The sequence below is a fragment of the Schistocerca serialis genome, chromosome 1 (genome assembly GCF_023864345.2).
Source record: "Schistocerca serialis cubense isolate TAMUIC-IGC-003099 chromosome 1, iqSchSeri2.2, whole genome shotgun sequence".
Taxonomy (NCBI): Eukaryota; Metazoa; Arthropoda; class Insecta; order Orthoptera; family Acrididae; genus Schistocerca; species Schistocerca serialis.
In genome coordinates, this window is record NC_064638.1 from 499,447,546 (window position 1) to 499,469,930 (window position 22,385).

The 22,385-nt window shown below is 43.3% G+C and overlaps 1 protein-coding gene across 1 annotated transcript in view; it reads left to right on the forward strand.

The window, feature by feature from the left end:
- The window catches only part of LOC126484831 (dynein axonemal intermediate chain 3-like), a 167,717-nt gene that overhangs the window by 84,306 nt on the left and 61,026 nt on the right, over positions 1 to 22,385 (forward strand). Inside the window, exon 2 of the mRNA XM_050108462.1 lies at positions 7,890 to 7,992. Within this exon, the coding sequence (XP_049964419.1) occupies positions 7,890 to 7,992 (103 nt within the window). The remainder of the gene's footprint in view (positions 1 to 7,889; positions 7,993 to 22,385) is intronic.

A 22,385-nucleotide genomic window follows, 5' to 3' on the forward strand; every position in this document is an offset into this window, starting at 1 on the left:
CTGTTGTCAGGTGAAAATGTGAAGGGGTTATGATGAGCTTATACAATATGGCGATCCTCCCTTGTGATGGTAAGACATGGTCGATGAGAATCTGATGACGAGCATGCCTGTTCTCATGTTCCCCTGCAGTCCAACTTTGGGTCACTTTCACATCTGAATGCCAGCAAATCTGGATATTACACGATTCGACCAGCCAGCCAAACGGCGACCCATAATAAGGCCCCTATCAAACACTCTGAGGTGCTGATAACGCTGTCTCACGCGACTACGCAGTGATCACTCAACGTGTGATGCTGTATTCTGCGTGCAAAAATTTTTTTTCAGGCAGTGTATTTTCCAACATTTGCAGAACTTCACTGACAGTGGCAGCTTGTAAGCTGTAGGGATACCATTTGTTCTACTTTCATGTGTTGTGCGTTGTATCTTATCTCTACTGATGCAATGATGTATGGAAGTTGAAGTGTTAGAACGTGGAATGTAGAAATTCGATCTTTGACACTATCTCATTCAACGCAATTGCTTTAATACAAAACGCATTTGATAGACTAATCAAAAGTACAATTTCTGACTTATTAGGAGTGCAGTGCTTACTACTAAAGTTTCTGAGGGCTCACATGCTTTTCTACACGCCCTAATTAGATGGGATGGGATTGTTCGTGCAGTGAATTTTAATTTTTACGGTACTAAATCGCCGTGAAATGTCAAGATGGAGACTCAGGTGTCAACTCTATTAAACTTTGGCACCGGTCTCTTTCGTATGAAAAATGAATTGCACATAGTTGCAAGTTGGTACATAACCCTTCATCTGTCTGTAGTATTAAATTAAGAAGAATATAAGGACAAGGACCAAGTTGAACGATTGTGTTGACAGTTATATTATCAAGCTTGTCACAGGAAAGTGCTGCCCATTATTGGTTCACGGACGCTGTTTTAATAAGGATCTACCCATTTCTTATTTTCGTACTCTTAGTTGATACAAATTCTCCAACACTATCTTCAGTCTATTCTACAGACACAGTTGTTTCTTGGCCAGGAAATTATCTTCGACATTCTGGGCATAGACCAAATACTGTGGAATACATTTCTTTCCATGTCTTTTGCATCAGCGTTCTTTCCATGGTGTGGCCAGGGAGTCTTCAACCCCAAACACGATAGGCAGATGCTTCTCGGCATACGTAAGGAGTTACCAGTGCTGGTATCTACAGTGCGACACCTGTCGTAAGTAGGCTGTTTAGGTTTTTATATTGGTAACGCCACGTAGCGCTCTGTATGAAAATCACTGGCTGTGCTGTGTGCTGTCTGTGGCTGGTTTGCATTGTTGTTGGCCATTGCAGTGTTGGGCAGCTGGATGTAAATAGCGCGGAGCGTTGCGCAGTTGGAGGTGAGCCGCCAGCAGTGGTGGATGTGGGGAGTGAGATGGCGGAGTTTTGAGAGAGGATGATCTGGATAGAGACAGTAAATTTGTAAGACTGGGTATCATGAACTGATATATATATATATATATAACAATGTATTTACCTTAACAGTGTTCAAAAGTCATATATATATATATATATATATATATATATATATATATATATATATATAATGACTTTTGAACACGGTTAAGGTAAATACATTGTTTGTTGTCTATGAAAATCTTTCATTTGCTAACTATGCCTATCAGTAGTTAGTGCCTTCAGTAGTTTGAATCTTTTATTTAGCTGGTAATAGTTGCGCTCGCTGTATTGCAGTAGTTCGAGTAACGAAGATTTTTGTGAGGTAAGTGATTGTGAAAGGTATAGGTTAATGTTAGTCAGGGCGATTCTTTTGTAGGGATTTTTGAAAGTCAGATTGCGTTGCGCTAAAAAATATTGTGTGTCAGTTTAGTGTTGATCAGAATAGGTAAAGAGCGAAATGTCTGAGTAAGTTCAGTTTTGCTCAGCTGTTTGAAAATCAAATAGTGTAAGAGGTTTATCAGCACAGTAATTCATTAATTTTTCGAAGGGGACGTTTCACTGTCTGGTCAAGGGGCCTCTACCAAGGCCATATCTGGCGATACTGTCATTCCCTCACACACAATGGGTTAACTCAGTGCTGAGTTTTGGACACTTTCGGAAACAGTAATTGAGAGAGCATTGCACTTTGATTGTGACCCATGCCACGCTGGGCAATATTCACCACAAGGAACGCATCACTGTTAAATTTAGTAAAATGGCGTCCAAAACATGGACAAGTCAGGTCATCACCAAGCAATCGAGAAGAGCATGCAGGACTTCTAGAACTTTATTTAGTATATTGTCAGAGCAGGGAACTGCGGCATGGGAACAAAACAAATGTATCAGTGCCCCATGCGTGGCACACATTCGTACTAAAGAGCTATGGGACACGGGAGGCTGGCCGCTGTGACAGAGCGGTTCTAAGGGCTTCAGTCCGGAACCACGCTGCTGCTACGGTCGCAGGTTCGAATCCTGCCTCGGGCATGGGTGTGTGTGATGCCCTTAGGTTAGTTAGGGTTAAGTAGTTCTAAGTCTAAGGGACTGATGACCTTAGATGTTAAGTCCCATAGTTCTTGTAGCCATTTTTGGACTCGGGAGGGGGGTTTAGGCTATGAAAACTCACTATATTTCCACTCTACTAAAACATAGAGAACCGTGAGTTTTATAAAGATGAAACATTCCGTATCGACTTGTTACACAATTAGCAGCAAACCAACTGAGCACGATAGGTGGCCCGTTTTGGTCTTTTTGCGATTATAGATGGCTGTCTGCATGTGTTACATGATAAACGACACCACTGCGCACATATACTGCTTGAAAGTTTCTAAGAAACAACTGACACTTGCTAAGGATCAACTGCCAATTGCTACGGAACAATTGACTAACGGTAGAGTAAATGTAGAGAGCGGGAAGTGTTAACTGCAGCGAAGCCGAGCACAGACGCTCAGTATGCATTCGACAGTTCATACAATACGGCATTTGTTCTGGAACTGATTAATGTAAGATCCTTGTGGTACGGCAACATGTCTGCAAGACATCGTTTGAGTTGTTTTGATTGAGAACGAGCACTTGGGCGGCTCGAAGTCGGTACAATAGTCACTATTGTGGCCACAGTAATGGATGTGTCCAAGACCATCATCTCGCAATTAAAAAGAGGCCGCTGAAGGCGGAAATGCTACGTGAAAGCATTTCAGCGGCCGTAGACGAACCACCATGCCCCAAAAGGACCCATACATAGCCCTTGTGGCGGAAAGGATCAGCCATCTCACTCCTAGGCTTACTGCTGCAGACCTTACAACCTCCACCGGTACACGTATCAATGCCAGAATAATTTCGCGGCTATTAAATCGGGTGGTTTATATACTCGGAGTCCTATTAAATGCACCCTCACTTCCACCACGCCATCGTCAAGAAAGATTTCGTTGACGTAGGAGCATGTTGGTTCGGGTCAGCGACAGTGGTTCAGAGTGATCCCACTTCACTGTGGCAAGCGATACTGGCCACCAGTTAGTGTAGAGAGAGAGGGGACCTCTTACACACCACAAAATGTTCATGAAAGTCATCGGTATGGCTTAGGCGTTATGGTTTGGCCAGGCATTACTCACAATGGCCGAACACAACTGCATATCTAAGCGTGAAGTATCGTTACGGCACAGCGGTATAACAGGGAGATTTTTCTGGATCATGTCCGACTATTTAGGACTGCGATATGTCTCGGCTTTCTGTTTATGGACGCCAATGTCAACCCGCACTGAACCGCTGAGGACAAACTGGAAAATGAAGATATTTTATCTGTGGCATTGACTGCATATTCCCAGGGTATGAACCCTACACAGCACGCCTGGGATGCTCTTGGTAGACACGTTTCTCAACGAACGACCCTCCCCGAAGCGTGCAAGAGCTGCAAACCGCCTTGGGAGAGGTGTGGAGCAATATCTCCGAAGAATTCGTCAACAGTTCGGTAGTTGACAAGAATAACTGGTGTGAAATATACAAGGAAGGTATATTCCTCACTGAGATTTCGATATCGACCTTTGTGTTGGGAGCCTGACCTGTGTCAGACATGAATGTTACTTATGTCTGTGATCCTGCTTTCCAGTGTGGTGAAATCTGTGCCATTTTTTGTTATAAATATACCACTCCATCTCTGTCAAGTATGTACTGTGTTACATGTCGTCCATCACTGCCTGTGATGATTCCTGTCTAACAACGTCTCTGTTCCTTAGCAATCGTCAAGCAGCGTAAAAATGCTCGAATTTTGTCTAACTATAGTGTTTCAATACTGGACACGTATTCCAGAGCAACGGTGTTTTATATAAACCCTTTACTTGAATGTTTGATACGTTCCTGAAATAGAACACAGTTGCTTCTTACAATATATTGTTACGACTTCTGCACCACTCGTTAGCAGCAGACACAGTGGCTGCGCCAAAGACTGAGACGGCATGGAGTTTTACAATTATTTATGGAACTTCCTTTACAATTCCTCCCTCGTCGTCGCTGCCCAGCCCTGCGGATCCCTCCGCCTGGCTGCTGCTGTGTAGATTCTCCGACAATGCGCGCAACTCGCGCCGCTGATCGCACTCTGGAATCTCAGGCCACCAGTGCTCCGCTGAAGCCGGGATGCCCTGTGACCGAGATGAACTCGTCGCCGCTCGGCGCCCCGAGTACGGGCACGCCCACGGAGCCGCGTCGCCGTGAGGTCAGCTGCCGACGCCTGCTTCACCAGCGGCTTGGAAGCCATCAGTTGCGATGTCCGCAAGGTCCCATCATGGACGGACCACACGCCGTCTCGCTGGGTTGCCGTTAAGTCCGGGCGTCAGTCCCGGGCGGCGCCTGTGACCAAGACCGCGCTGCGGCCGGTCCTGCTTGAAGTTCTCGCTGTAGTTAGTCAGCCATGGTGCTGACCGAACTCGGGCCGACCTCCAGAGCTGAAGTTTACATCTGGCGGCGAACGGATGACACCTGCGAGCTGGAACAGACTTCCAGAAGATTGAACATTCGGACACGGACCACGTCCGTCCTCTGATCCGAACTGCTTCCTAATGGCTTCTGTCCGTTGCTGCCTGCGGTTCACTATTTATATGCGGCAGGAGGACGTTTTTTACCCACGGTGGTAGCTTTTTGTTATTACTCCCGCAGTATATTGCAGCGTAACTTAGCGTGCTGGCCTCACTTCCCCTTACTCAGCACTCTCCATGCTTCGCTCGGCACTCGGTTTGCGTGCGTCATTCTGTCAGCCGGTTGGTAGACTGCTGCTGTCAGCAAGGCTATCTGTGCGCGCTTATTTCGCAACGCCTCGGTCGCTGGCGTGCCTCTGTTTTGCCATTCTCCACTGCGTGAAGCAATGCGTACTACATGTGGCCGCAACAATAGTTTCAAAACTGTGGTAGTTTACCTGTCTCATTGTTGACAGGCAGTTGTATTCTAATTCAGTTATTTTTGGATTTTTGCCCGAATACTGCCCGTCATATAACGTAATGTTGCCAGTGAGTGTTTGAAGGTGTCGGATGCAGTAACACGTTATTTCAGTGCTAGCCATTAAAATTTCAACACAGTGGAAGCCTTAGGTAATAACATCAAATTGTCAAAGTGTACTACAAAAATGGTTCAAGCACTACGGGACTTAACATCTGAGGTCATCAGTCCCCTAGACATAGATTACTTAAAGTAACTAACCTAAGGACATCACACACATCCATGCCCGAGGCAGGATGCGAACCTGCGACAGTAGCAGCAGCGTGGTTCTGGACTGAAGCACCTAGAATCGCTCGGTCACGGCAGTCGGCTCTCATGTACTACATGTCTGAGTATGCAACCGATTAGTGTTTGCCTCAACCACACAAAATAGTTAGGCGGAACACCATATAAAACATGTCCCAGAAATATAACGACTGACTTAGAGGGGTTAGAGAGGGTTAGAGAGGAGGACAGTAATCCGTCTGGAAACGTCATCCAATTACACTACATAGCATCGAAGTTATAGGTTTCCATCCACAGCTTATTTTTCTCCTGGAACCCTTTAAAGTCTCGAATGTTTCTCAATGTACAGGAGAAGTATAAACGGTGGATGGAAATCCGTGCTCAAAACTATAATCCACCGAGGCAACAGAACATCGCATTCATAGGACACATGGCCTACCTTCGCAGCAGCTAGCTCCATCTTCTCCATTGGCGATCGTGGCAATCAGTCGCGATCAGTGAATAACAAACACTGCGAGGTGTTCCGCCTACGATCCGACAGCGTACAAAGTCACGTTTGCTGCCGAAGGGGTGTCCTAGTGGCAGGCGCCAACTCTGTAGTGTCGCTGGATTACGTCCCTGGACACAGGTGCCTATGCTCGGTTTGTTCCTCAAGACGCCCTCTACAACCCCTCAAAGTTTATAGAAACATTTCTGGGATACCCTGTACAAGGAAAAAAAACATGTAGGAGGTTCCTCATTCCTGAATCGCATTTGAATGTTGTTTGTGATAAATCGTTATTTATCGTATAAAAAAAGGATAAACAATACCAGCACGAGTCGCAATCCGACAGCCACATAATCGTAGCGTATCGAAACTGCAGTTGATGGTTTTGCAATACTGCTGCTCATGTTGCGTGAGGAACCCACTCTGTCAGTCGCATATAGAATCGATGGGCTCAGGAGAGTCACATGTAAAGAATCACAGGATTTGAAAGACCCCATGTGACTGGCGCCCGAGAAGATGGTTTTTCGCAGCACCGCGGGCCATCAGCACGCCTACTATTGCTGCAGTTTCCTTTGAAGTAGCGATAGAGACATGTGCCGACTGTGGGGTGCCCAACTGTATCACTGGGCACAAGACTGGTACCACATTGTCGTTTCAGATGAGTACCATTTTGGCATATAGCATCACGATGGACATATCGGTGTATGGAGGTGCGAAGGAGAACGAATGTTCCCAGATCACATACATCATCTTCATACGGAATCAGCACCTGGCTTGATGGTATGCAGTACCTTTGGGTACACCACACAATCACCTGTTTCGCATAGGTGGTAATGTGGACAGATGTTAGATTTATGTCGTGTTAAGGCCGTGGCCGTCTGCTATCTTCGAGGTCTCTCTTACGTTATTTTCAATAAGGTAATGCAGAAATGTATGTTGCCTGTGCTACCCCGAACTATTTCGATTAATTTGTGGTAAGTTCCTGTGGGACCAAACTGCTGTCGTCATCGGTCCCTAGGCCAACACACTATTTAATCTAACTTTAACTTACGATAAGGACAACACATACACACCCATGGCCGAGGGAGGGCTTGAACCTCCGACTGGAGGGGGGGTGGAGGGAGGGAGGGAGGGGTGGAAGGGCTCGCGCGAACCGTACTAAGGCGCCCAAGACCGCCCGGTTACCCCGCGCAGCTTCCTATTTCGACACAGAGGGTGTCCGACTGTTGTACTGGCCAACATGTTCTCCAAATCTCTCATCCGTTGAAAACATGCCGTCTTTGGTTTCACAAAGACTGATAAGCCATTGCTCATCAACCATAACATTCTCTGTTTTCTGACATAGAACCAGTGTGTTACCCAATCTCAATTCGACTCTGTACCCAGCCGACTTAAAGCCATTGCTTCTGTCAGAATTTTTTTTTATTCTTCCTAGTACGCTGTAGATGCACATTAAGTAAAATTTCTTTATTTGGTATCCTGCCCAGCGTTGCAATTTTAATGGCTAGTGATATACCAAATGTGTTTCGACGACATGTAAAATTACAGCTCTAAACTAGCCCGATGGTTTGCAAGAGTAATAAATTTCACGTAAAAAATGTTGCTCCAGTGCTGTAAAATGTTCTAGGAAACAGTTTGGAATTCAATGTAAGGCAGAATTTTCAGTATTAATTGACAGGAGGTGGGGTACAATAAGTATCCCGTTGTGTATGTGTGTGCAGGTTCACGCCCAAGTTACGGCTGGAGAGCCCGCACGAAGTGCATTCACTGGCGTTCTGCCCCACGGACGGCGATCTTCTGGTGGGAGGACTCGCCTGTGGCCAGGTGAGTTTGCTCAGAGCCGATGGTCTGGCGCGGAAAGACTAAGCAGGTGGGGTGAAGCTGGCTCTGTCACTTTCAACATTACCACCTGTTCGGGAAACACAGCAAGTGCTCGTGATTAAGACGCTTAAATCACATTCGGAGGAGTGGGATTCAATGCACGCCCTGCGATTCATATTCAGGTTTTCCTTGGCCTTCGCAAAGCGATTAAGGCAAATGCCAGAATAGTTTATTTGGGAAGGACACGCATCTTTGCACACATTCTTTCAATTTGAGCATGTGCTCGTCTCTAATAACATCCTCGTCGACAGGAACTTTTTCTGTTTCACCGGAAAATAAATGTGACTAGAAGAGATTAGACGCTGAGAGATCCCTTGCTGCTGATCAACCACCAACAACAGATGCTGTCTGACTCACTCGTGTTGATATCCAGTATCCGGATAAAGAGTGATGCGCCTTAAGTATATATTCAGTGTAGTCTCTTGTGAAGTTGTGAGGTGTACTGTTAGATGTAGTCACGAATTCGGGGAGGGCGAAAATCCGTTTTCAAAAACATTGATGTGGGGCCGGTAGAATTCACATTCACTTTCAGTGGACAGGTAACGATCAATAGCTTCTTTATGATATGACTACATTAGACACCAAGGCGCGTCAGTCACACAATATTGTGTGACCGACGCTAACTTATGTCTTATTTACTTTTATTTCATTCATTTAGTTAGGAGCACGCTGTAGAAGGACTGTAAATCATGCTGCGACAAAGTCGCTGAAGGTGTTGCGCGCCAGAATGTCTGGAGATATTTTTCACCCACATGCTTGTCTGCGGTATCAGGAGACGCCGGGATGTGCTAGGACTGACTGTGCAAAAGGGATATGCACTAGAGGATGGACAATTGCTGTATCAGTTAGGTGCGGTTCTCACTGAGACGACACAACGGGTCTGAAAAAAAAACTAGTTATTGTAAATGTAGGCCATATATTGCTGTTTACAAAATGCAGCTAACAAATTTTTACGGGCCTCTAACATGCTGTAGGTGAAATTGGGCCGCAACTTTTTCTTTATTAAAATAAATGGTTAGATTCCGTCTTACGTTGCAGTAAGAAGAATCCTCTATTTCTTGGTGGCGACTAGTTTCGGGCATTGTGCCTGTTCTCAAACTAGCCATCTTCGTAAGTAACTGACATACAGTCAAGTATGCATGTTTCGTGTAGCTAATGTTTGCTGTAACTTGCCTAGTCTAAGTTAAACTATCTGCCGTGGCTGTTCCACACAAGCACACTTCACTGGATTTCAATGACTTACGAAGACGGACGGTTTGAGAACGGACAATGCCAAATTAGGCACTACCATAAATAAAAAAAGATACTTAATGCAACTTACGACGGGATTCCAACTGTTTATTTCAGTATATGAATTGAGCGTTTTCTCAAAACTCGATAAGTGCAACAGATACAGTTTTTCATAAAATGAGTTTTCAGCTAGATATGTTTGGGCATTTCAGTTTTTGGATGACTACTAGATCTCACTGACATTATTAAAGTGTTGTAATGAAATACATTAAAATTTAATTTTTATGACAGTTTTGTTAAGGTGCGAATTTTCCAGTTCTTTTCAAAAGTCGATAGATGCTTATAACTGTTGCTGATACCAGATATGTTGCCTTCTTTAATTCCGTATATTTTTTCCCCACCTAATTTTATGTTGTTCCCGATATCGTAGGACTGGAGGGCTGGATTATTAAGTATCGAGGGTGGAATGGAATGAATTGTTTAAATGGGTTTCGATAATTAAAAATCCAGCTCTCTTGGATGTTCAACACCCGTCGCCTGCTGTATGATGACAGGAAGCGAACGCCGTCTCGGTCCTGATGGATCTCTTGATGTTGGTCGACCTCCCAGGAAGACCTCCCAAAAGATCATGTGGTGAGTGAGTCAGGCCAAACGTGCAACACGCTACGGCAGAATCCCAGAAGCAGACCACAGTCACTACCTTCGTCGTGGAAGTAACTTTGCGCAAACTTAGCAGCGGTCTTAAAAGCTTAGGCTTCCAATGAATAGTTAAATTTTTTTATCGGCCCTGTTTAGTTCTAATGGGCGTGGCCCATGCCCGAAGCCCAACTACTTAACCCCGCGATGTCTATAAATAACACAGAAGAATAGGCGGTAGGCAGCTTCAGTACTAGGGAAGGCTTTAACCGTCAAACACAAAGGGCATGCGAAACAGTCAAGTTTTGGCAACAAGGTTCTTACAACTTGAGCTTTGTGGGCAAGCGCATGATAACTAAATTAAGATAACAGGGCCCGGCTGTAGCAACAAGTCTTTAAAATTGTACTATTTAAAAAAAAACTTTATACTGGACAAGCGCATGATTACTACATTCAAACAATAGGCTAACAGGGCTTAGTAACAAGGCTTTTAAAACTTACTGTACTAAATATTGGCCAAGATAAGTCACCACCACATTCAAACAATAAGCTACTGTTACCCAGACGCGCTATACGCTCACAGGGCCACAACCGAAAGCATAGCTTAACTTTAACGGTGAGCAGCCACGCAAGCGAGGCCGAACACTGGTCAAGTTGTTGTAACCGTGCGTACACTAAGGTACTGCACAAAACAATATTAATTAAGCCCGTGCGACCGTATCCAGCTCATCAGTTGCCGCAAGCACTGTACATAAGATTTACTAACTGCGGTGGTGCACCATTTTCCCATTCTACGGAAGCAAAGCGCGGTACTGCAAAGAACACACACCGCAATACAACCACCTCAAAGGTTAACCTGTACACTTTATAATAAAACCTTAGAGCCAGTGCAGAGGAACAATACGATAAAAGCCCTAACTATACAACGGCCTGCAATGCCAGGACATTGCGACCACACAACAGCACAGGGGCGACTCAGCTTTCCACAGCTCAAGCTTCAATTTTCTACAAACGTACCCACCCGACAGACCACCAGTACCTATCCCTTTTGTGTTACATCAGTAGCAACAACCAGATACAGACGATCCAGAATTGCCACAGCCAAGAATAGTATCACTGCTGAATGACAATCCCTTCCGGCAACCAACTACGCAGGGTCCATGTGCTACCACTCCGTTGCAACTGATGAACCTTTCGCCACCAACTTTGCAGCCGGTAGTCCTTACAACATTTCATTACGGGCCTCACCATGCTACAGCACGACAAGGAGAATCAAACGTAGCATCTCTAGAATGGTAGCAGCTACTCCGTAATGGTCGTTTCCATCACTTTACTGCGGTGATGGACATGCTTTTGTGGTTTTCCTTAGCAACAAGGTGGTTATCAAGCACAGCTGTTCTCGGTGCCAGTCCTTGCAATAACTCACAACGGCCCCACCACAAAACTAGACAAGGAAATCAACAACACGTCGCACACAATTGCAGAATAACGCTAACAATTCTCAGTCGTTTTTGGCCCTTTAATACGATAGAAAACACGACCAAGAAGCTAAGGAACCAACGCAGCTGTCCTAGCCAGTTCTCTTAGTCAACCACCTTGGCAACACCACACTCCCTTATCGTCGGCGTGGTCTGTCGGCTTTGTCTTGGTAGAAATAAACGTTACAACGACGCTATTCATCACTTAACCGAACCCGGCGGCAATATTGAGGAAAGACAACGGGAAAACTCTGGCTCGTCGCTGCAGTGCCCCTAGGGAACAATGCGGTCGTGAACCCCAGCAGTGAAGAACTGAGCCACCTGACCGAGCTTGCAATACCTCCGACGCCGCTAGCGCCATCACACTGTCACTCCCCCACCTAGGCACAACAGACACTCCATGGAATACAGAGGAACTGTGGTAGAACCGCAACAGCGCGAAATGCAAATTGCCGGAGGAGGAAACCAACCGGCAGGACGTGCTGTAGTGCTTATTATATGCCTACGCCGGCCGCAGTGGTCTAGCGGTTCTAGGTGCTCAGTCCGGAGCCGCGCGACTGCTACGGTCGCAGGTACGAATCCTGCCTCGGGCATGGATGTGTGTGATGTTCTTAGGTTAGTTAGGTTTAAGTAGTTCTAAGTTCTAGGGGACTGATGACCACAGATGTTAAGTCCCATAGTGCTCAGAGCCATTTGAACCATTTTTTTTTCATTACGATTATTTCAATGTCGACAGTTTTAAGACTCGAGCAGCGCTTGGTATAGTATTGTAGAGTATACAGATAGAGCATCCAATTCCTTCTACATTTTTTACAAGCTTTTCTTAATATGGTGAAACACATTCCTCTGGCTGCACCAATTAAGCTCTCCGAAGTTGGTACGGGTATTGTCTCCACAAAAAGCGATTTATTTACCTAATGGAGACAAAACTTTGCAGTTGTCTTCCATGTTTCGTTATTCAGCGAATCAAATTTCAACAGCTTCAGCTGGATTCCGTCAGTTTCAGTGTAGTATTGACCAACTAAAGGAAACATCTTTTCAGACTTTTGTTTCGATGCTACGGTGCCTATGCCGTAAACGAAATTTCTTGCAATTGTTTTATGCAATCGGACACGTAGTGTGGTGCGAAAATAATTTTAACAATCGCTGTAGCTTTGATACTGGCTGTAGACTAATTTGAGGCGACTTTGGAGTCAGGATGCATTGCGGCATTCAGTTTTACGGTACACTCAAGTGAAAAGAAAGACTGATGATGCTTGGCAGCTTTATAAGCTGTTGATAGTTCTGCAGAAGAAACGAGCAGTTCTTCCTGGGTATCTTTTTTAATGATTAATATTGACATTGGCTTTAATGTCGATGCTACCACGAATCTGCTTGTACGATTTTTGGTAGAAATGTGACGCCTCACATCTGCCTTACCTCCGTCAGTTACTGAGATGAAACAGCTACAAATCTCACACAACGCTTCCTGATGTGTACGTCCTTTCTTGACAGAAGACCATTCTTTTGTGTAATCATCTGGAACGTGACACTGTCTATTTCCATTTTTGGACGTTTTCGTAAGCCTTGATATGATATGTTTATTAGACGGTAAATAGTCAACAAAAGCACTATAGTCATCAAAGTACACGTCACTGTACACCTCAAACGTTACTAACTTGCACTCGTTGCTCGTATTACAGTTAAAAAGAATCCTCTTATCAGATCGCTGTTCAAATGGGAACTGCCCGATTCTTCCGCGTGGCACTGCTTCAATAGTCCAACCACCATACTACTGAAGGAGTTTGGTATTTTCTCGAACGTTGGCGCTGGATCTAGAAGATGCTTGCATCGTCGATACAGGATGAGCAACATGCAAGCCATCTGTGAGACGACTTGATCAACATAAACTTGTTGACACAAATAAAATTAACGGAGGCTGCATTTATATGTTGCGCTAACAGACAAGCCAAGCTTGTAACAATTTTGCAAAAACGGCAACGCTGTTTGATACACAATGTCCGCAAGTAAATATTGCAACAGTAGTTAGTAACATCTCTTAAAGCAGTGGTTCACAACCTTTTTGAGACAATTGTCCCTGAACGAGATTGTGTAGAAACCAATACCCCTAATAGAGTTTAGAGTCTAACTAAAGTTGAGAGTGGAAAAGATAACAAGACGCAAGTTATTCACAAACGAGCAGGAGAAAACGTTATTTCAAACACGCAAAAACAACAAAGACACGTTTGGTACAAAATGAAATCCAGCCAAAGCTCAGAACAATCCAGATACAGGAAGGATGACATATTTTACTAATCTGGACCAGTGGACGATTTCCACTGGTAGCCACGGGACTCACACAGTGTCAACTGCATGAAAAGTAAAAGGAAAAACTCACTGAGGATGCCGAAACTGTGGTGAGACATGTCTAGGTAGTAAAACAAAACAATAGCATGCTTGCAAAAAGGTGGACCCATCCTTAATTCATTAATATTGAGAAGAAAAAGATTTGAATGTTTCAATTTTTAAAATTACTGGAAAATACACAACATTTTATTAACGCTCAACAAATGAAACTGACATTTTTGTAAGTGTTGTATTAAACCAAGAAATAAGAAAAGTCAATGAGATGGTTGGTATCGGTTATTTTTAACAATCTACTTTATATTCGGTTTGGTCTCGGCTAAGGCACGTCATAAATCGCGTTCCAAGTTCAATCACTTCCTTGATTTTATTTTCGTTCTCACCACAGTCCCAAATCCACTTTCACCCCTATAAGTTGTAGTGAACGGAATCAATACTATTAATGCTGCCAGTTCTGTTTTGGAGACATCTATTTTCAGTGTGTTGTCTTCAAGTAGTCCAAGAAATTCTGCTATGGCTTGAATTTCACTGTTCGAAAATATTCCTCCGTTCACAGAAAACGGCCTAAAAACCCAGGAATTTACTTGTCGATTCTCCAGTCCAGAAATATAGTTACTGATGGAATTTATTATTGATGGTTAGTGCTTATTTCATTTGTGAGTGAGCATTTTTCACTATTGGCATCGAGCATTACTGTCAATTCTGGGAACATGAAAATGTCGACTTCAGCCTTGCACTGGTAAAGCTCCAACTTCCGGAGAAAACTGCAACTACAGCTTGTGCCGTCAAAATATTCACCACATTTCCTTGCATCCCGAGGTTAATCGTATTGATTTACGCAAAGAAACCCGCAAGATATGCGATTTTGGGAATAAATATACTGTCTGTTATTTTGGCAAGTAAGACTTTCTCCTTTTCCGTCCTCGCCCTTTGTACAAACAAACCAATTTGTGGTCGGAGCTCAAGTACTCTATGCAACACCTTGCCATGTGACAGCCATCACAAACTTCTATGTGGAACAAGAGTCCATCGAATTTCGCTCCAACCTCTTTGAGAACTTTTAGAATTATATATTAATACTTTCAGCTGCTGACGAGCGTTGACATATATCAACGAGGACAGGTGATCTCCTGCTTACATGGCAGACGCTCTATCCATCTTTTCTTTTTTTTTATTTTAATCTCATTCTGTTCGCTTTCGTTCGTTGCAACTGCTCGGGGCGGACGTCGTGACGCACTCGTTTAAGTTCGTCGTTGATCGATTAATTCAGTTTTTTTTATTACAGAGGGTAGAAAATCCTCTGACCGAACACGCAGCCGGCATCCATCTGAGCCACCGAGGGCACATAGGATAGTGCGACTGCAGGGACTATCTCGCGCACGCCTCACGCGTGACCCACATTCTCACCCTAGTGCCCACACACTACATTCGTAGTGTCCCTACCCAACACACTCATTACTCGTGGAAGACATCCGCACAGAAGAAGAAAGTCATGGCCGGTATTGACAGAACTATATACTTATATGAATATGGTGTCCGTTCTTTCAAACATGTTCGAAAGAACAGATACCATCTTCCAGACGACTGACTGTAAGTAATACCTTCAGTGGTTTCAATGTTTAACTATATGGCGAAATACTTCAGTACTCTCTTACGTTTCACACAGCTTATACAGAAAAATTAGCCTGTGGTTAAGTCATGAATTTTCATCATTCTTGTTTTTAATTGCAATAGTAAGTTAGCTAAAAACGATGTGTTGCGGTTTTCGTCTAGTCGTCTAAGGAGGGTATTGTGGGAGATTTGCAGTGTATCATTTCATTGTGCTTAAAAATTAAATGGCATTCGAAGCTGTATTGCTCCTCTGCTCGTCTCTTTTTACGTTTGAACTGCAGCTGGCCACGTCACTGCAGGCTAGCTGTACCAGCTGACCAGCTAGTATTGTCCAAGTTAAATGCGCCGGTAAAGCTGTCGTCCCGTATTATCGCGTAACGTACAGCTCGAAACGTACCCTTATTATCGTACTTGACAGCACACGAGAAGGCCGTTGTGGCCCAGGGGTTCTAGGCGCGTCAGTTCGAAACCGCGCTGCTGCTATGGTCGCAGGTTCGAATCCTGCCTCAGGCATGGGTGTGTGGTGTGTGTGCTGTCCTTAGGTTAGTTCGGTTTAAGTAGTTCTAAGTCCAGGGGACTGCTGACCTCAGATGTTAACTCCCATAGTGCTCAGAACCATTTGAACCATTTGAACAGTACACGAGACAGCTTGGCTGCAGTCCCACGTTAAACGGAAATCCAATGAGGTTCCAGCAAGTGCGGAAGAATACATAGTGCAATGCTTACAAAAATGGCTCTGAGCACTATGGGACTCAACTGCTGAGGTCATTAGTCCCCTAGAACTTAGAACTAGTTAAACCTAACTAACCTAAGGACATCACAAACATCCATGCCCGAGGCAGGATTCGAACCTGCGACCGAAGCGGTCTTGCGGTTCCAGACTGCAGCGCCTCTAACCGCACGGCCACTTCGGCCGCAATGTTTACATCAGGTTTATTCTTATGATGAAAGGATTATAGCTGTCATCGCCTACTGCGCGCGAAATTCCAGTAATGTCTGTCGTTAAGACATTCACTGTGGTCCCCGCCACACACTGCCGCATACCGTCATTTTTGACACTTTTAGACTTAGCAACCTGTCATAAAGATATTAGTCTGATGAGGTAGTGAAACTAATTTTTTGAAGCAATTTAGTTACGTGATTACGTGACTGTGCCATAATCCTCATGTTTTCATACCACAGAAAATTTCGTTTTATATATCAGGGACTAATTACCCCCAGGTTGGGAACCACTGTCTTAATGCAACCAGTATACTCCATTATTGTTAATTGGTTGCTGCAGAAAGACTAGAGACTAGGGAATAATTATAGTGCGTTTGTCGATTTTCGCTGTAGCTGCAGGAATGTGCACATCGTGTTTTGCTAAAACCTTATGATTTGGACTGTTCATACACATTACAGTATCTGACTTTGCTAAACTTGGTTCAGAGGTTGATGAGAAAGGTCAACATTATGCTATTAGCATCCCTAACTCAGTTTTGAAATTTTTTTGCATGTATAGTTTTGAAAAAACGCTCCTCAGCTCTTTTTGAGGCTCAAAGGAGTCTTTCCAGTCTCGAGCAAGACATTTACACACGCGAGGTTGGCAGCGATGCGGCACAAGTGAAGCTTTTACCTCCTGCTATGCGGAGCTGCCTGACGTTTTCCTTCTTCGTAAGCCGCAGATACAAGCCGAAACATTCACTTGCACGTCTGCTTTCAAGCTTGAAAGACGTCTGTCTACACCTGGGCATTTCTTTCTGTGCTCCATATATTCAAAATGTCTTTCACATAGGAGGACTGTTCGAAGATGATCTCACTTCAAATCCGACAACGTTTTTTTTTTCTGATAACAGTTCACGTTGAATCGTACTCCACTCTATGAAATTGTAGCTTGGAACTATTATTTATAGAGGGCGATCGGAGGCAGTCTGAAAAGCTTGTAAGGATGTTGCATTGTAGGTTATGCTTGGAAATAACTGTTAACAAAAAAATTCGGTACGTTGCACCGTCTCCAAGTAAATTAGCATTGAAGTTCGCCACCTAAACTGTTGCGCGAGCTTTTTCAGACGGCCCGCTAGAGACAGTGTCGCCAAACGTTTTCGTCAGCAGTAAGGACTGAGCAGTTTCGTGCGCTGTTATCTACGCTATGAGAACAACTGACACTAATTGTATCCGGGTGGTCCCTTAAATTTGCAACAGCCTGATTGGCTAACTTCAATGCTAATTAACTCGGAAATGGCACAATGTATCAAATTTTTTTCTTAGCAATTATATCTCAGCAAAACCTTCCCTGCAACGCCCTTACAAACGTTTCAGAATGTGTATGTACCACATCGAATAAAATGCTATACAACGTTATCTTACTAAAAATAAACTTTTCATAGCGGCATTTTTAATTTCATTCAAACAACTGCACCAACATATGTTATTTTAATGTCTAGCTTCTCAGCAAGAGAAATAGCAAGTCGGAAATTTGTGCCCTCCTTTGTCAGAGAAGCTGTTACTAGTTGCTCCAAAAGGTGCAAACTGTCTGGACTCTTTCGGTAGAAATTGTGGAATATGAGGGAGCTCACGAGAAACAACAGCCGAGCTACAACTGATATTAGCGTTGTACGGCTTTTTTAAGCTTTACATAATGATAATCACAATGATATCCTCTTCAGAAGAGCCCATGATTGAACCTGAGGTAGAAGCGTGATTCATACTGTTCTTAAAACTGGCCACCTTACCTTAATCATCTCATGACACGTGTGCCAGTTATGATACGATTACACTACGTGACTATCAAGCTCATACATCTATAAATACCATATTAACAAATTTCAAGTTCACATACACTGAAGCGCCAAAGAAACTGGTATGGGCATGCGTTTACAAATACAGAAACATGTAAACAAGCAGAATACGGTTCTGCGGTCGGCAACGCCTATAAAAGACAAAAAGTGTCTGGCGCAATTGTTATATCGGTTGCTGCTGCTACAACGGCACATTATCAAGATTTAAAGCCCCTATTACACAACGCGCGTAAACCGTAAACCTATGCACCAGCGCCCCAACCGTGCTTATCTGTAACGGTATGCCTTATTCACGTAGACCTATTACACCATCCACGCGCGATATACCTCGCGCATATGCGCAGTAGACGGTAATAACGCGCGAAACGCAAATAGAACTGTCTGCTCTCTTGTAAAGTCGTTCGCTCTACCGCTCGAAACACAAGGGGGACCTGTGACATGTTGGAACGACGTTCGTTCAATTACACTGTTCTAAAAAAACCTTTTTTATATTTCTGATAAAAAACATTGTGATCCTAGTTGTATTTTGAGTGCTGAATTGAAAACTGTTTTTGGTGTTTTTCTGTCAGGGATAGTTTGAGTAATCGCAATTTTATTTCTCTTTGCAGTTTCTGATATAGTGCAGCAAACGTGAGGTGAAATTCGACAAACAAATGCACATCTTTATGATGTAATAAGTTCATCGCATTAATGGAGGGTGGGATCTAACATATAACACAGTAACCTTTGTGTATACACTTTGAAGCGTTTATTTGACAAGATAAATTACAGAAAATTGACAATCAATAAGCCACTGCCTTGTAATGCACATCACTTTTTTCTCTCGTATTGTGAATCTTTCTTCTCTCGAATGATATTCCAGCAATAATTTGCTAACATAGAAGGTACCCACTTCGCGTCATAGCGCCTTTCTATGGTAGAAATGTCTTTATGGAATCTTTCCCCATGTTCATTCTATACGTCACAGCAACTCTCTGTGAAGTAGTCCAGATGAGAGTCCATCATATGTATCTTCAAAGACATATTGCACCCCAAATCCTGATATGCTTTGATCATATCCTTCACCATTGCTTTGTAGTTAGTAGCTCTTCTTCTTCCGAGGAAGTTTTCCGACACCATCTTGAAACAGTCCCATGCGGTTTTTTCACGAATTGTTTCATCAGGCCAAGTTTGATGTGAAGCGGTGGAAGTAGTATATATTCAGGAGCTACCTGACTTTCACGTTGTACATTCTTTTTGCCAACTTTCCATCTTCGCCTAGGCCATTTCTTTTTCACGTTCTGAGAATTTCGGTCTCGACTATCCCACTCGCAAAGAAAACAGGCATACTTTGTGTAGCCTTGTTGCATTCCCAGTACCATAGCAATTACCTTGAAATCTGCACATATTTTCCATTTGTGTTCATTGAATTTTAATTAATTTAGCATCCTTTGTACGAATTCGTAATTCTCTTTTGTCAAACTAGCGTAAGCTACTGGAACAGAGGGTATTTTTTTCCGTTGTGGAGCAAAACACCCTTCAGACTTGTTTTCGATGCATCCATGAAAAGTCTCCACTCCTGTGAAATATAAGTGAAGTTCAGCACTTTCATCAGGCCAGCAACGTCATTGCGAAATGTCAGTGCTTCGTCAGTTGAAATATAAGAAATAAAGGCATGTTCTCTGTGCCTGAACACACTGATTTTAGTACTTTGGTGCAGTAGATTATACTCTTGTAATCTTGAACCAAGCAGCTGCGCCTTTTGTTTACTTTGTCCTAGATCAAGTACTAAATCATTTAAATCTGCCTGTGTTAACAAATGTGGCGATGATTCACTTGTGCAGTGATATAAAGAATCATCACCTGTGATTTCTTCAGTACTACTTATTTCACTGTCACTCGGAATTTGACCTCGAGCTCTTGAAGGTACTGGAAGGTTGTCGGAATGCTGCACTGGCATTCTCGCTGAAGGCAGATCTGGGTAAACAATGTGCCTCTTCGGCTTTTTGTTTGTAAAACCGTGAATTTTTGTTAGACAGAAATAACAATCAGTAACATGGTCCTTAGGCTCCCTCCACACCATGGGAACAGCAAACAAGGCCACATTCTCTTTACCTTTCCACCACTGAATTAGTTTGCAGTAACATGTAGCACAACAGAAATGTGGTGCTCATTCTTTATCTTGGTCTCCTACGTCTACTCCAAAGTAATGTTTGTATGCTTTCTTTATGACTGAAGAAATTTTCTTCCTATTTCTGGCAAAAGTGAACTTCCCACAGATGTAGAAGAAGTTGTCCGGCTTATATCGACATCCACGACGACGTGGCATTTTTGCAAATTTAAAAATACCACTTTGGTAATACAACTGTATTAAATTAATATTAGGGAACTAGAGGAACGCTGGTGTGTAAAAACAAGCAGTCGTTTTACCTTCAGTACCAGGCTCAATCAGTTTACACACAGGAACTAAAAAATTCAACCGTGCTCGGAAATATGACACACAGTTACTTGTCAGCCAAAACATCCACTCGTTAAGACTGACACAAATTGCGGCTAACACCACTGTTGTAAACTCGATGCACCTGCCCTTAGCAGGCGTGAAGCTTTACTGCCGAGGCAGCGACCGGCTGTCGTCGTTCGAGTTAATGAGATGTTTCAGGTGGTCTTAATGACATAGGTGTGGGTGGCGGGGGATAACCTAATGATGTCTGATTCTTCCCACCTGCTGTTGCACAAGAAATTATCACGTTCTATCACTACTGGATGCGGCAACATACCCGTATTTCTCTATAACGTTTCTGTGTTTGCCATGAATTGTGAATATACATATATATACATATTACATAAAAAGTATCCCTGACAACGATATTTTGTTTACGTATTTGAATTTCCCACGGTAAAATGGTCTAGAAGCACATGCTTTAATATTAGAAATAGAACCCATGTTGAACAGTGTTATCGATGGTTCCTATTCAAAAAGAATTGTTTTTTATCATTATTTATGAAGTAGTTGTTATTCTATTATGTAGGTTACTATTGTTCTGAATTACAGACTCGATAGTTATTTTTTGTATTACGGCACTTTGTTACACAGGCACATGTATACCAAAATTTACATTTTGCACCTGTAGGACACACTTGTTTTTGGAGCTGTTGCCCTGGCAGTGACAGTTTCGGATTAGGGCAGAACGACGAAGAACGAAAAGCCAGACGTTATTGAGTTCGACCCTGGCTGAAAGGAAGGAACGAAGGCAGAGGATTATATTGGTTATGAAAGAAGTGAGGCCCGAAGATCCGCAAGAATTTCGGAACTTCGTGTGAATGGACATGGCCTGTTTCGAGAAGCTGCTGTCTGTGATAGAAGATGGAATTAGCAAGTGTGGCACCGTCATGACGGAGACTATCTCACCTTCTCGAAAGCAAGAATTAAATAATATGACTATACGTTGTGATCATACAAGCCTAGATCAATGATAAAATACCAGTACATGCCCTTTTAAGTTGCAGGTTGGTTGTAACATTACGTTTCCTGGCGACTGGGGAATCTTTTACGAGTCTGACTTTTAGCCACAACCAGCACAGTCCACCATTTCAGAAGTTGTGGATGTACGCACTACAGTCTGCAATACTTTAAAGGACTAATACTTAAAAGCGCACTTGTGTTATTTTTCTAAGTTTCGAGAATGGAATGCGATGTGCTACTCAGAGTTTTGCGGTTCTCGTCGGTCGCACTTGGCGTAACTGCATGGATTTTCTCGCCATCACTGCCCGTTTCTCTTTTGTGGCATGCTGAAATAAACCAAGAGATGCAATCAAATCAAACATGAATTTTCGTAAGCTAAGGCATTACGATATAGATCGAAAATCACCGTGTAACTCAGAAAGAAACGATTGCCAACATATCGTGTTATGATAAAGCGGGTACACACATACCTCTTACCTCGTTGTATGCCTGAATTTAGACGCTTAACGCTTCTTTGCTCCATTTCATTTCTACAATACGAAATAATCAAAAGAAAAAAATGCTTTCACGAACAGCTTGTATTATAAAAGAAAGTCTACTGGCAAAAAATGTTTTCTTTTTTTTTGCATTTATGAAAACCTACTTACTGAAAAAGACGCAGAAAATCCCCAACACGAAAGTCTGAAATTAGTTACTGTAATCCGTTTAATCCGTTCATCATAAGAATAAACCTGATGTAAACATTGCACAACGTATTCTTCCACGTTTGCTGGAATCTCATTGGATTTTCGTTTCACGTGGGACTGCAACCAAGCTGAC